The 15,430-nt window shown below is 42.4% G+C and overlaps 1 protein-coding gene across 1 annotated transcript in view; it reads right to left on the minus strand.

The window, feature by feature from the left end:
• Nucleotides 1-417: 417 nt before the first annotated feature.
• Nucleotides 418-15,430, minus strand: part of LOC130549739 (centlein-like) — a 51,006-nt gene continuing 35,993 nt past the window's right edge. Inside the window, exons 17-19 of the mRNA XM_057327045.1 lie at nt 10,071-10,241; nt 9,661-9,735; nt 418-1,458 (exon numbers count right to left, since the gene is read on the minus strand). Coding sequence (XP_057183028.1) covers nt 1,348-1,458; nt 9,661-9,735; nt 10,071-10,241 — 357 coding nt within the window. The 3' untranslated portion in view covers nt 418-1,347. The remainder of the gene's footprint in view (nt 1,459-9,660; nt 9,736-10,070; nt 10,242-15,430) is intronic.

Consider the following 15,430-nt stretch of genomic DNA (forward strand, 5'->3'; position numbering starts at 1 on the left):
CATTTCTTGAGGTTTGAAACTTTCTGAGGGTGAGTAAATGAAGACAGAATTTTCATTTTTAGGTGAAATATCCCTTTAAACTCAATGAATTTGTTGCAAACTCATTGTGTTGACTAATATTTTTAAGTTGAATTAACTCAAAATTTTAAGGCAACCAGGTAATTTATCTTTTTAAGCTGATCCAACATTTTTTTACAGTGCAACATACATTTGGACAAATATATCAATGTTTTGAAATTACTTATTCAAAATTTCATCTGTTGTATAAATAAAACTGCAGTATTTTATGCTACTCAGTAAAGAATTGTATAGACCATTTGTAATCATTACCCAGATATTTGAACATCCAGGGTGGCATGGATTTATACGTCTCCTATGTTGCGCCACAGGCCTGCATATGATAATAAAATTATTAATTATTCTGAAAATATTTTGATGCAAACAAAATAACTCTCCCATCAATTTCTGTCCTTGATAACGTCTTTCATGAAATAGATTTTCCTTGATTACAATTAACACGGTTGACCCACAACTAGTTCCTAAAACATCATAGAAATTCTATACAACATATAACATACTGTCTACCTCAAGTTTAAATCAGTTAATATCAAATCGTACGATAATTGATAATTCTAACGCATAAATGTTAAGGGCTCCTTTTCTGGAGTTGATCCAGCCAATAATGACGGGTACATAAATTGTTAAAAACAATCCTACCCCAACGATCCATTTAAGTAAACGCAAAAGAATGAGACAAAAAGTGTATCGACGGAATGCACATTTTTATTTTTTCCTCAGAAATACTTTTAAGGCATTTCTCGGTAGTATGAATATAATTTTATGAAAATTATGCAATTTTAGCACCTTGATTGTGTGTACTGCTAAACTATCGCTGTTTTGTTTGCTGGGGTCAAACGTACTGTACATTGTGTTGCGTTTACGCAGACATAAACACACGTGTCTAAAACATTGTACACTCAAATCAAAACATCAAGCGCACAATAATTTATACTTCATTAAACACCATATCGATAATAATCTATTTTGCTTCTCATTAAAGTCATTTGTGATTTCCGCAATGTGGAAATGTAAAAAAAACCCAAAACGATGCAAGTCTTGCATCATTTTATCGGTGTGCAAACAGATGTTTTTTTTTTGGAGGCGAATCAATGCATTGAATTATTTAGCCCAAGAATAAATCTGTTTGTTCTCGGAGGCACAGGACTACAAGGATGTAGGAGCAGAGCAACGGGTGGAGTGCTGCATAGACAAGGGCCATCCACTGCCAAGCAGGGCACACACTCCATCTTACAGACTCCAGCTCCCCCCTGTCTTTTTTTCCTCTGGTCAGGCGTTTTTGCTGACTGCAGCTTGCAGTGCGGCCAGTTCCTCTGTCAGCACTTTGCCTTCCTTCATCTTCACCAGCATGGCGTCCATCAGCAGGCCTGCAGAGGGGATCTGGGGAGAGAGAGGAGAGGGGAAAGAAAAGAAAAACCTGTCAAAAAGTACAGTGAGGCTTTTTTGCTTTGCGTTTTTTTGATACCAGACAGTTTCTCCGGGGTGTCTTTGGCTTTGATGACGATTCTCGACTTTGGACTTCACGCTGATTAATTATGACAGGGAACAAATTCAAGGAACAGGTCGCTGAGGCGCGAATATTTTCTGGAAAAAAACACAATTTCCTCAAATAGTAAATGGGATTGTTTTGAGGTTTGATTTGCCAGCGTGCCACTCACAGCCTGACACCGTTCTTAGTGATGCAACGATTGAGAAAGGAATGTTAAACTGTGTGTGCCTGTGTTATAATCTAAAGCCAGGTGTGAAGGATGTGTTAACATACGTAAACTATGACGTAGCTTTCTTCTTTCCCCAAATCTGTCTCAAGGACAATGTGGTTATTAGCATTGGGGGATCAAAAGGCGGCATGATCCATAAATATTGGAAAAAAAAAACTCAAACTAAGAGACGCATAGTAAAATGTTTTTTTTTAATATTCCTCATTGAGCGATTTTTCGCACACAAAGATTCTTTATTCGACTCATTCTGACCGAAATGGAGATACAGCGTGTTAACCCAAGTGCAAATGTATTTAGGTAGCGGGCCTAAAATAGACGCAGATACGCATCCTGAATGAAGAGGAAAAAAGTCCAAAGGGAGAAAAGTGTGTCTCATTAGGGAGAGAGGGAGAGCAGTGTTTCCCCCGGGGCTGGTGTAAGATTGGAGTATAACCCAGTGTCTGTGCTGACTTCATCAAAAGCTCGCTTGAGCTGCACTAAACTTCACATACACAAGAAATGGCTTCGAGGGCTCCAGCAAAGGAATGCCATATTTAATTATGCTTAAAAAGGTGTAATTTTATGGGACGACGTAGAAAGCTATCTGATGCCACGCTAGCCTGGGAGGCCCGAGTCACATCTTGGCTGTGCTCTCTAGAACAGGCCCACAGGGATGGCAGACTCAGTCATTATCATGTAACAGCTGCTTTAGCAGGTAATCTTCTCCCTTTGGACAGCCCTAGTGTGCTGTTCACTATTCAGCAAAGCTCTCTTTTGGGCTGTGTTTTCATTAACACGCCCAGGAGTTGATTCTGAATCGACTGGCCTGGCCTGAGGAGAAGTGGGAAAAAACCCCGGCAACAATATGAAGGTGTTTTATAGTCCAATTAAGTGACTCTAGTTTCATAGAGTGTGAAGAAGCCTGGGGCGAAGCTACAGGCCTAGTCACAATACACTCTGAGCTTCATCACGCTAAGACACACGCTCACACCATCAGATGCTCTCTCTAAATGGATTGATCAGGCTCCTTTTGTTATCAGCATTAAGAGCACCCTTTGTGGGGCCAATCTGAGCGCAAATCAGGAGGGGATGTGTGAAAGGAAGGTCGTGACGGCACCGATGTGTTTTCGGAAATTAATAATAAAAAGTGTTTAAGTTTGGCTTGGGGGAGGAGGCAATAGCAGTGATGCTAAACATCTTCAATCTTAAATGACATTTTAAAGGCACACGCTCAACAATACACTTCGAAGAGAAATGTGATATACTGTATGTCTAACAAAAACTGATTATGAGATTTAATTTGATTTTAAAACTCTAGTTGTTAAACAATAATAAACAGATAATATGATAAGATCTAATCTATTAATGGTATTTATATTTCAGCAATTCCATCCACAAAAAAACCCCCAAAGGTTTTACCCATAGTGATAGCTCAGATGTTAATATTTGATGGTTTAAATGTCCATGTGAATTCTCTCTTCAAGCATTTTTTTGTGAATTTTAAAAGCACAGAAAACTTCCATAGTCAGGTGAACTGTCACATCCATAACGGTCCATATTCTTCATTAAAATTAATTATTTTTTGTTCTATAAAGAGCCATCTCTTCTCCATTTGTTGGGTATTATTGTTTCTGGTTTGCACATTTTATTCACAAAAAAGGGCTGCCTTTTTGTCACATGCATAACACATTCATGTTTTCCTCTTTAAAAATAGAAAACTCGTATATAGTCTGATTATCTTCTGATGTCTGATTTCTGAGATTGACTGAAAACTTCACAACCATAACGCTGGAATTGCCCATCTGGCACACTCAAAAGATGGCAAGTATATGCGTAGTGTGTGAGTTATGAAAAATGTTAAATATCTCATATTAAGCACTGTTGCTTCCTGCCAGCAAAATCTCCCAAACCGCCACTGACTATTTTTAATGCCACTCGACAAATTCTCGCCCATCTAGGCCACCGCAGAATGCGGATGAACAACACAGCCTTCTATGATCACAGAAGAATATAAAGCTTTCTGATCTTTGATCTTCACACGTTTAATTTGAAATCAAAATGATTGAACGTGGGAATAACAAAAACATACACACACAACAACCAAAACACCCAAGACCTACTAAAGTCTGCATTTGATTAGAAGATAATGAATGTGTCACATGTGGGAAAACAAGAGATCAGGTAAGAAAATCAAGCATAGCACCAATCTATTCTTCTGTGCCAGTAATTACCCATCCTGCACTGCCTCTCTTCTCCATTCTCCCTTTCACGCCACTGGAGACCAATATGAAAGGGAATTGGACACTTGGGGCTAAAGATACTTGTAATTAAAACTCCTTTTTTTAAATGTTGTTTCTTCCATCGTCAGGTCTATACAACCTGAACCGGTACATCTGACCTAAATACACCGTAGAATAAATACGGACTCCCACTCCCAAGTCTTTGTTCCATCTCTCTCATTAGGAACTGATGGAGGGGAGGGAACAGAATGAGGATCAAACAATAGCACGGCGCTCAGAGAAGACCGGTCGGCTGACGGTGCTGTCATGTCAAGTTCACTGGTGCTTGACATCACAAGCGCTGATAAATCTGACTGGAGTGACAGTCATTATATAGAAGGCTGGTGTTTAAGCGATGGCTGCTGGAAAATCTCCAGACGGGGAATGAAATAAGTCAAGCAACGGATCCGACGTCAACATTTTTTAGAAAGCTGAAACAAAGATAGATGTTTCTCCTACTGTAGATTGATGTCAAGCTAATGAACAACATCAAGTGGATTACTGGTCGAACGTGAAGGCTGGGACCTTGTGTAGAATTATTTTAAATATACACATTAGACAAAGTAAAGCGGAAAGTAAGGAACGTAATTGAGAAGTGTTTTCTTTGTTCATCGTTGCCTAAGGGAGCTTTACTGTGGGCTGCAGGCTCTGCCAACTTCAGTCACTGCATTAATTGCCACAGTAATTATAAGTTTAATTAGTGCCACTTCCCACATACATGTAGTGGGTGTATAATGTTTTGCCCCCAAATCAACACTTTGGTCCAAAAACAACAACAAATAAAGAAAACGCTTTAAGGGCACTCGAAACAGAAAAGCCTAAAGCGCAGCACAGAAATAATACAGTCGGATTCTTCAGCCCTTCGAATTCCAGTTCTGACGGTCACGAATGAATACATTAAGGATGTAGGGGGCCCACGACTTCTAAAATGATTATGTGCTGTCAGGCCGAGATGAATGTGCTTGATAAATGACTGGAGGCAGGGTGGCTCAGTTCATTAGCTCTAACAGTCATTTCCGTCTCTTCATAAAGGCTGTGGTGTTATAATTTACCTCTAGTCAATAATTAGGAATCCACAAATAAACGCAAGCAATTAAATGTCTACTGCTACTGGGCGAAGGGGGTCCCTGGGCTGGATGAGGGTTTGCGGGTGGACACTCGTAGCTCGGGATGGGTTATTCATGGCCTGACACGTTAAGCCGTCGGGAGCACTGCGCTCTAAATGCTTATAGGTTGGCAACGGTATTCCCAGGTTGTGACCCTCGGGTGAGGAAGCGTTGTTGTTTCATTAAGAGAGATGGGAATGGGTTTAGAGGTGCTTTGTGCACGTTGTGGCCAGAAAACGTGTGGAAATAAAAGAGAGATGCGCCATCCGAAGAGAGCTAAACGTTCGTTAATGGCATCTGAAGCCAGCAAAGCAAAAAACACGTTGCGGATCATAAGCAACAGCGTGTACGCCTTCAGGTGTGTTTTAGACGGGCGGATAAATGACATGGCGTCTCTTCAGTATTTCCCTTCCGAAACACGCAGACTGAGCCCGACATTATTCTGACATGCGTGAGCATGTTACGCTGACATGTGGCACCGGAATGACGGCTGCGCTATTGACAGGGCCACAGCGGTAATAAGACGTCGTCACAGTGGTACCTCCATTAGCGGCTGACAGTGACAGCTCGCGCCATATACAGAGCCTGACAGATGACGCGCGCACACACGAGTTCGCACGCATCACTGTGCTCGACTGTTCACAAAAACGGCCACCGGCCTGACATGTAATGCCCATTGAAGTTCTACCAGGTGTTTATTGTAAATGAAGGAAGAGATGATTCTGTGACCTCGTCTAAAGGTAGCTTGGGTGTATCGCACGAACATCAAGGCATTTGCTCACACACAAGCATCCCATAAAAAACTGCCACTATTGACTGAGAGGTCCGTGTCTTCTTACCCCCTCCCCCCAAAAAGAGAACATTAAAAAAGCTCACCTGCCAATAAACTCGCCTTGATCACTAGCCAGAGCAAGAGTCACCCTCCCTGCGGAGTGCGTTAAGAAAAAACAGAGGATGAGCGAGTTGCAAGAAAAGGAAAACTAATGCCTGGGTCACAGTTTTGGTGTCAGCATGCCTCTCGTGGGACAAGAGCCGGTTTCAGCCTTGTCATATAGCAGGCAGTTGTGTCGGTCTAGCAGAGAACACGTCGATAGCAACTTGCCTGTGAAGAGTCTCCAGAGGGCCGCTGCTCTGTCTGTGTGTATGTGTGTGTATGTGTCAATAGTAGCCTGCTGGTGGATAGTCTCTAGTGGAGCTCGGCTCAATCTCCCTGCATCGACAGACCTGCCAGATCAATACTTGGCCCACCACTAACAAGCTGCCTCGGGGTCTCACAGCCCAGAAGAGGAAGCGAGAGAGAGAGAGAGAGAGAGAGAGAGAGAGAGAAAGAGTGAGAGGGGAAAAGAGAATAAGCTTCCTGATGGCAGTCGCCCGAGTCCTCTAAAGTGCAAGGCGGTGAGAGGCGAAGACATGCAGATGGGGTGTAGAGTGGTCACTGAGGTCAACGGTCACTGCCACTAGCGCTGTAGTGTCATGTTAGAGCCCATGGATTATACTGGATATACATTACTGGCTGACAATCAAACACACACACACACACACACACACACACACACACACACACACACACACACACAAAACGCACTGTACACCCGGCACGCACGCCAGCAGCACGCACCACACACACACACACACGCACACACACACACACACACACGCACACACACACACACAAGCACACACACCAGAGTTTCTGTTAGCATACGGTTTTTCTTGTCTGACATATTAAAACATTGCTAGTCACAATGTCTGGTACAAATATTAACACAATGCAGGCAAGACAAATTTGAATTCCCAGAACAGTAGATAAAATATACTGTACGTGCAAATGTTTTTAAAACTTATATTTACATCATTTGTATTAGCCTAACCAGGTATAGAACAATGTTTCTTTTCATTTGACTTTATTCCTCCTTTCATTTTGAAAAGAAAAAATCTGTATTATTTCTGGGACATATTAGTGTGTCTGAAACGATTATGTAACATAAAATTAATCTAGCATGAAAAGCACCTTTTTACACATCAAATGTTTTGTAGACCCCAAATACAAATTTGACTTTATGATTAGTTATATTGTATATTTAATAATAACAATTATAATGAACACATCTATAAATGAATACAAACAAAATATTTAGCAGTGCACCTAATTCTGTATGTAAAAAATATAACGTGGGAAAAAAACGACACTCTTTGTATGCATGGTGGGAAGAGACCATTCACTCTTATTCCATTATTTTAATTTTTACATATTGTAATGCTGATAGCATTTATTGTGCTCATTTATTCATCCCTTCTACCCCATTTATTGTAAGACAGAAAAGATCAAATGTCAAATAATAATAATACACTTATCTAACACCTAACAATAAGGTTCCAACTGGTAACATTATTGAGTACATTTGTAACAAACAACGAACGATACTTCTACAGAATTGATCAATAATAATTTATGTAAATTTCAACATTTACTAATACATTTTTTAAATCAGAAGCTGTTGTTAAAGCTTGATGCTAGTAAATGTTAGCAAATGTTACTGAATGGGACCTTATTGGAACGTTTATTAATAACCACGAGCCAACATTTTTGCATGTGTGAGAAAAAAGGCAGCACTCTTGTTTTAATGTGCAACACGTTTCCTAACTCCAAGGCGCCAGAACAAATGTTAGATTGGGGAACAAAGATTGTAGGGTTGTGATGTATTTACAAGATGGAGGACCTTTTGAATATTTATTAGCTTGTGCTAATGTTGCAGCTGATTTGCAATTGACATACAACATTTATAATACAATTTGGATAATTAAATAAATATCAAAATAAAATATCAAGCTATCAACATATCAAAAGAAAGTTTTGTTTCCTCAAATATTTCCATATGACCTTTTTCACAAATAAATAATAATTAGAGCAAGAGGCTCTTTTCTGTTATGTAAAAATGGAAATGTTAATAATTGCACATTAAAATGAAAACATGATTTAAATTTCTATGATTAGAAAAAAATGTCAACAGTTAATCTCTCATAACTGTAAGTTTCCTCTTTTGAAATCTAATTGATCTATGTGACATTCCATGAAATATCTTATTACTAAGCTCATTACAAAAGACTCAAATTAAACAATTAATTATAACAATTTGTTCTCTTTCACTGACACCAGCTTATCAAACTCATTGCTGGATTTAGCACCTTTTCACACTGCCCTGGTAACTTTTTTCAAATAGCAATTAGTAACAAATTTAGCTATTTTCCAAATTTATGATGTAACTTTTGAAAAATGACTTGAACTAAAAAAGCAAATAACTAAATTATAGCAACTGTCTCTGTAACACACACTCAGTCACAATACACACACACTGCTATGTCTCATTTCAAAGGGTGCATCCTCTAGATGTAGCATTTGTTGGACGCATGTCATCGAAGCTGTCTGTTTTTCCAAAAAGCATTACATTTTAAAACAAAAAAGAAATTACAGTGATTACACCTCATGAGGAGTAAATGTTCATTTTATAATGGTTGCTTTTTTGAAATCAGATTAATTGAATCATTTAGCATTATAAAATAACTGATGTTTTATATTAATCTAACAATATTCTATGCAATATTATGTAAATTATGTAATGATGTCATGACATCACAACATCATTTAGCTACTTTCAGCAACAAATCAACCTATTTCTCCTTAATATTAGTTGGCAACAGTGCTCTCTTTGCTAGATCAGAAGCACTTTGGATCTGCCTTTTGTTTACAGACAGAGGCAAAAAGACAACAAGCTAAAACTGTAGTGAATTTTAATCTGTATCAGAAATGTGCTTTTAATGAGAGCCAGCAGAGGCACATAGTTTAATATCAGCCCACTAAATTCGGTTGAGTGGGCTAAACGTCGGGATGGGGTTTCTGGCACCCCTGCTGTGTATTAATAAATACATCTGAACTGTTTCACCAGACTCAAGCTTTCAGTTGTCCATAATTTTAGATCTTTGTTAACTTCTAGTCTGTATTGACAAGTCATTGTAGGTCATCACATTCCTATGACTTGGAAAATGATAGGCTTAAATGATCACCATAAAGGCACGAAGAACACACCACAGGTGTTAACTGAGTCCTTTGCGTTAAAAGGTACTTCTGGATAAATCAGACTACTTGTGTAAATGATAAAAAATGGTAAATCAGGGCAATAAAGTACCATACAATATCATACGTCTATAAAATCAAAATGATCAGGAAATATATATATTTTTTAGATTAAAATACAGCATGTTTGGAAACTCAGACCACAAGAGTGCCAAATAATAAATCTAGTACAATCTTTGAATGATCCATTATGTCACATCGTAAAATAAATCAGCGTACATTTTTTTTTTGCAATTACATGAGTTTCTGCTAGGAAATGTAATTTCACTTATAGCAAAGAAACATATATAAAGACTTAAAATGATAAAACTTGAACAAATTAAATCAACATATTTGCACAAAAATGTGTTGATAAACTGAAGTCAAACCTGCTGCTGTAGGATTTGTTGAAAAAGCTCGGTCCAATTTGTCTCTGCCCCACGACCTGCACACGCCTCCTCACACTGAAATCACAAACATTTAACACAACACAGTCAGAAATGCCATTAAAAGGCATGAAGAAAACACTCCAAACTTCTTTTGTGTGGGTGGGTGTGTGTGAGTGTCATTAGATCACCCCAAAGGCTGTGCATCTTAAAAAACGTTTTATTTTTAAACATTTCCCAGCGTGTAAAACACCCATGCACATGATTTTGGTCAGGTCCTAGAAAATCACATTAGGCCAAAACTTATATTATTATTGCTTTTGTCTTTGTTATGTGCTTTTAATCTCTAATTATCTGTAACTTCTGCTACTTTTTCCTCTAAATTTTTAGTCCACATCGTAGTCAACACTGACCTCATCCGTTTCAAGCATGTCCACCAGGTCAGTCTCTGTCATGTTGAGTATAGATGCAGCTTTCTCTAGTGAGCATTTAGGCACTCTGTTTCCTTCATTTAAACTCTTCTGTTTCCTCCTCAAACGTGCTTTAGTGTCGTCCACCTCCCGTGCCACTTCGTGAGCCAGTGCCTTTAAAAAAACCAAAGGATTCAAAACAGTAAACAAGAGAATTTTCTAAGTTAACATCTAATGGTGTGATGAACTCGCTGTGAACAACAGCTCCACATTTTGGGATGATTTTGTCGAACAGGGAATGAACTGAACGGGTAGCCCGATGTGCTTGACATTTGATGTAAGACGCACTAAACATTGAAGGCTCTCGCGTCGATTTGAAGAGGAATTAAACATAACAGACTCCGAACCTTTAAAAAAAAACACATTGAATTTATTTTTCGTTTTTGCATGGCGCGTATTGTAAAGCTCTCGGAAGAGTGCATATAATGGGCGAGATGAGAGGCTATTAAAATGACGGTGGGGAACGTCGGGTCTTATTCTTTGTTTAGGCTGTCGAGGGCTGAGCTAAATGGGAGTTGTTGCTAAATACTAAGAGACAATTAAATGTTAAAGCTGCCACTGTACATGAGAAAGTCAATAAAGTGAGCTCCCCTTTGTTTCATTTTCATCTTATTGATCGTTGCAATAATCTCCTGTATCATTCCCCATAAGCCTTGTGAAAACCTGACCTTGGAATGGACAGTTTGTGTGTGCGTGATTCCTCTCACTCATGGTCCCGGTTAACCCACAGAAGTATAAGTGAGAGCAATCACATGCGGTTGATCGGAGCGCAGTTCTTTGGGGCATGCTCCATTTCCCACATTCCCCCATCACGGTTATTTGTTTCATAAAGCCTTCATCATAAATACTTCAAATGGATCTTCATTACATTTCAGGGGATGCTGCTGGATTACATAAAGGCCGGTCCTGCGTCCTTATACTGTACACACAAACGCTGTTGTTCTTAATGCCGCAATGCCACTAAGAACTAAAGACAAAGTAAAACTGGTCTTGAGTTCTGAACGTCAATGCTCAGCTTGGATGTACTGTATGTAGCAATAGGCTAGTTGAAACCACAAATTTATGCAAATAGTTTGTGTTATAGGTCCACCGGGTTAGAAAATTCCAGAGCAATAAATTGGCGAACGTGAACTTTAACATCTCTTTCCCTTTTGCATTTACATACACAAACATTATTAAACCTGCAACATTGGGAATTCTCCAGAGGGATGCCCGGCTCATCAACAGCCTGTCAAAAGAGCGTATGACTTTATTTAAAGCTTAATAGATATTCGCTGTCACTAGTCAAAGGCTAGATTCAATTGACCTAAATCCAGCACATGGAAAAATCCGGGAAGAGATTAAGTGAATTTATCACATGCTCTGCGCAGCTCCCCTGACCGCTTGTCGAGAGCCAGTCGAGCTGCAGAATAGCGTGATGGGGGCCAAGAGGAGAAGGGCTCTTACCCACAATCACTCGAGCCACAGGGCCAATTTACCAGTTCTCTTGCAGAGGAGGAGGATTAGACAAGCGGAGGGGAAAGATTCCTCTTTAAATGACTTAGCCGCATTAAACCACACTGGATTATATTAGAAGATAAACTACCAAGGAAATTACTGAAAAAAGAAATTAGACTTTATCTTAAATCTTTGGTGACATATGTGGCATTTGGATTTATTTTGGACTCTCGACGCTATTTGAACAGGGAGGCAAGCGTTTACAAAACACAATGTAAAGGCTGGACGCAGGTTTAAAAATACACTAAAGCTCAAAAGTTTAGAATCACTTACTTATTCTTTGTTTTTTCCACCTTCAACAGTAAACCCATAAAAACCATGGAATAACACAATTGTAACTGTGGGAATTATATTGTGACTAGGGGTGTAACGATACACTCAGCTCACGATTCGGTACATATCTCGATATTTTGAACAAAATTCAAAAATGAAACTGAAATTCAAATAACATTTAATTTCTAAATATTAACAATTTCAGTAACTTATTTTGTGTCACATACAACTTAATAAAGAATTTTAACATTTTAAGGCTTAACTGAAATTAGAATTAAGATCAGTGTCAATTTTGACAGCAAATTTTGATTTAGTTTTAGTCATAGTCTTTTGACTAAAATGCAATTTAGTTTTAGTCATCCCAATTTATCATAGTTTTAGTCTATTTTTAGTCTACGAAATCTACATTATATTAGTCTACTGAAATCTATCTAGATTAATTTATTTAATTGGTGTAATTAAATGTTCCATACAAAGATTTAACTGTTTCGACATAATTTACTTTACCTTGGAATTAAATTAAAGCAGGTCATTACTTTTATTTTTCAGAAAAGTTGAGTAACTACTGGTTCCCTTTCTGTCGGTCTCTCGACGTTGTGTCGAACCGACAGATGGGGTTCGTCCCTGAGAACCAATCGTTTCCGACTGCTTAGAAAAGGCCAATGAAAATTGGCAAATGAAATTTGCATGCAGGACTCCGCCCCGGACATCCGGGTATAAAAGGAAGACGGCGTGCATCATTCATTCACCTTTTGTTCTTCGGAGCCTTCGGTTATGAAGATCTTCTCTTGCTGCTTAGCAAAGACTCTCTACATTGCCGGTTCTACGACGTGGTGCAGCGGACTGTCCCTTCCTGCAGCAACTTCCCCTGAGCGTCTCGGCGGTTCCAGAGGTGTTCGAGCATTCACAAAAAGAGTTAAATTCTCCAGCGTGGCATGTCCCGCTGTTCTCTTGGGTGCGGTGTCCTCATCGAGGATGGGGACAAACACGATGTCTGTGTCAGGTGTTTGGGGGTCCAACACGCTGAGGCAGCCTTCGTGGACTCATCTTGCCCGCACTGCGGGCAGATGGTCATAGAGACGTTGCGGTCACGGGTGGCTGTTTTCTCCGGAAAATTAGCCACCACCTCGCATGCTTCCCGGGCTGTGACTAGGATGGCTAAGGCCATTCCGTCCGCCAAGGCGAGCGGCGAGGGTGATATGGGGATTTCTGCGAGCACTTATCCGTCAGCCGAGTGCTCGCGAACCGCTCGCACCCCGTCTCGCTCGCCTCATTGTTCCCTAGCTGGCGGTGCCACGCCGTCAGCGTCCTCCTTCACGCAGTCGGACACGATGCGTGATGAGGATGAGATGTCCATCGCAGCATCGGAGGGCGAATTGCTGGCATCCAATCCCGACGACTCTCTGCAGCTCCCCCCTAGGGGGGGACGAGCTCAGGAGGAGGCGGATGTCGAGATGTCGGCCATGCTTTCCCGGGCCGCCGTGTGCATTGGGTTAGAGTGTACTCCGGTGCCTCTCCCCCAGCGCTCACGGTTGGATACGTGGTTCTTGGGCTCTGAGCGCGACTCCAAGCCGCGCCCAACCCCGGTTCCATTTTTCCCGGAAGTGCATGAGGAACTGGCGAAGACGTGGAACACCCCCTTTTCGGCGCGTACACGTCAAACTGGTTCCGTCGCTCTCTCTTCCCTCAATGGTGGGGCGGCTAGGGGTTACGTCGACGTGCCCCAGGTGGAACGTGCAGTCGCGGTGCACCTGTGCCCGCAGGCGGCGTCCACCTGGAGAGGTCGACCGAAACTCCCGTCCAAAGCGTGTAGGACTTCGGCATCGCTGGTGTCGAAGGCCTACACTGCCGCGGGCCAAGCTGCCTCCTCTCTCCACGCCATGGCCATCCTGCAGGTCCATCAGGCCAAGGCGTTGAAAGAGATCCACGAGGGTAAGACCGACCCTGGGTTAATGCAGGAACTCCGCACCGCCACCGACCTCGCTCTAAGGGCGACCAAGGAGACCGCGCAGGCCCTGGGTCAGGCGATGTCCACCATGGTGGTCCAGGAGAGGCATCTCTGGCTCAACCTTGCGCAAATGAGCGACGCTGAGAAAGTCCACTTTCTCGACGCGCCCATTGCGCAGGGTGGGCTGTTTGGAGACACTGTCGAGGACTTCGCTCAGCAGTTCTCGACGGTGAAGAAGCAGACGGAGGCGATTAGCCATATTCTTCCCCGCCGAGACTCGGCCGCCCGTAGGCCTTCGAGTTCCCGTGCGACCTCTGCTTCCCAGCAGCCCCGGCCCCCTTCGAAGCCAGCTTTGGTTCCAGCGCTCCCTACCCAGGCGGCATCCCAGAAGAGGGCGTCGAAGGAGAGACCACCACCCCGTCAACAACCTTCGAGGAAGAAGCGTTCCTGACGGGAAGACCCCAGGGAGGTTAACACCATCGGGCCCGTATCCAGCCATGACATCGTTGGACGGTCGATCCGGGACGGTTCCTGCCCCGTTCCAACATCAGCTAGCGGGGTTTTGTTTACAAGTTCTGTTCTCGTTTTGACACCCCCTCGTGGGTATTTTGTTTGTTATTTGTTAAATAAAAGTCTTTTGTTACCCCCTTCACCCACGGGGGCCTAGCGCCCACTTTTTCACGAAAAGAGTTTCCTATCTCCCTGGGTGTTCTTCACAGCCGCTCTCACCCTCTGTCAGACGGTGTTCGGCCACTCGACGTTGCGTCTTGGCGAGGCGCAACATCGAATGTATTTTGCAGTCCTCAGCACTCTCAAATCGACGGTGCTGGGGTCTGCATCGCCAGGCAGGCAAGCCAGCAGAGCCAGTCTTCTTCCCGGGGGTCTTCTTCATCGTCCCCAAAAAAGGCGGGGGGGTGCGCCCCATCCTAGATCTGCGTATCCTGAACAGACACCTGCACAAGCTGCCATTCAGGATGCTCACGCAGAAGCACATCCTGGCATCCGTCAGATGTCAGGATTGGTTCATGGCAATCGACCTGAAGGACGCTTACTTTCATGTCTCGATTCTCCCTCACCATCGCCCGTTACTACGGTTCGCTTTCGAGGGTCGGGCATATCAGTACAGAGTCCTCCTCTTCGGTCTGTCTCTGTCTCCACGAGTCTTTACGAAGATCGTGGAGGCCGCCCTCTCTCCCCTCACGGGGAGAGGTGTGCGGGTACTCAACTATCTCGACGACTGGCTTATCTTGGCTCACTCGCGAGATCTGTTGTGTGCACACAGGGACCTGGTGCTCCGGCACCTAGATCGGTTGGGACTACAGGTCAACCGAGAGAAGAGCATGCTCTCCCCTGTGCAGAGCATCCTCTATCTTGGTATGGAACTCAACTCTGTCACCATGACAGCGCGACTGTCCGCAGTACGCGCCCAGTCGGTGTTGAACTGCCTGGATCATTTCACGCAGTCGGCGGTTCCCCTGAAACTATTTCAGAGGCTCCTGGGACACATGGCATCCTCGGCGGCGGTGATACCCCTCGGGTTGATGCACATGAGGCCGCTTCAACAATGGCTCCTGAGTCGAGTTCC

Source organism: Triplophysa rosa, unplaced genomic scaffold (genome assembly GCF_024868665.1).
Source record: "Triplophysa rosa unplaced genomic scaffold, Trosa_1v2 scaffold167_ERROPOS91937, whole genome shotgun sequence".
Classification (NCBI taxonomy): Eukaryota; Metazoa; Chordata; class Actinopteri; order Cypriniformes; family Nemacheilidae; genus Triplophysa; species Triplophysa rosa.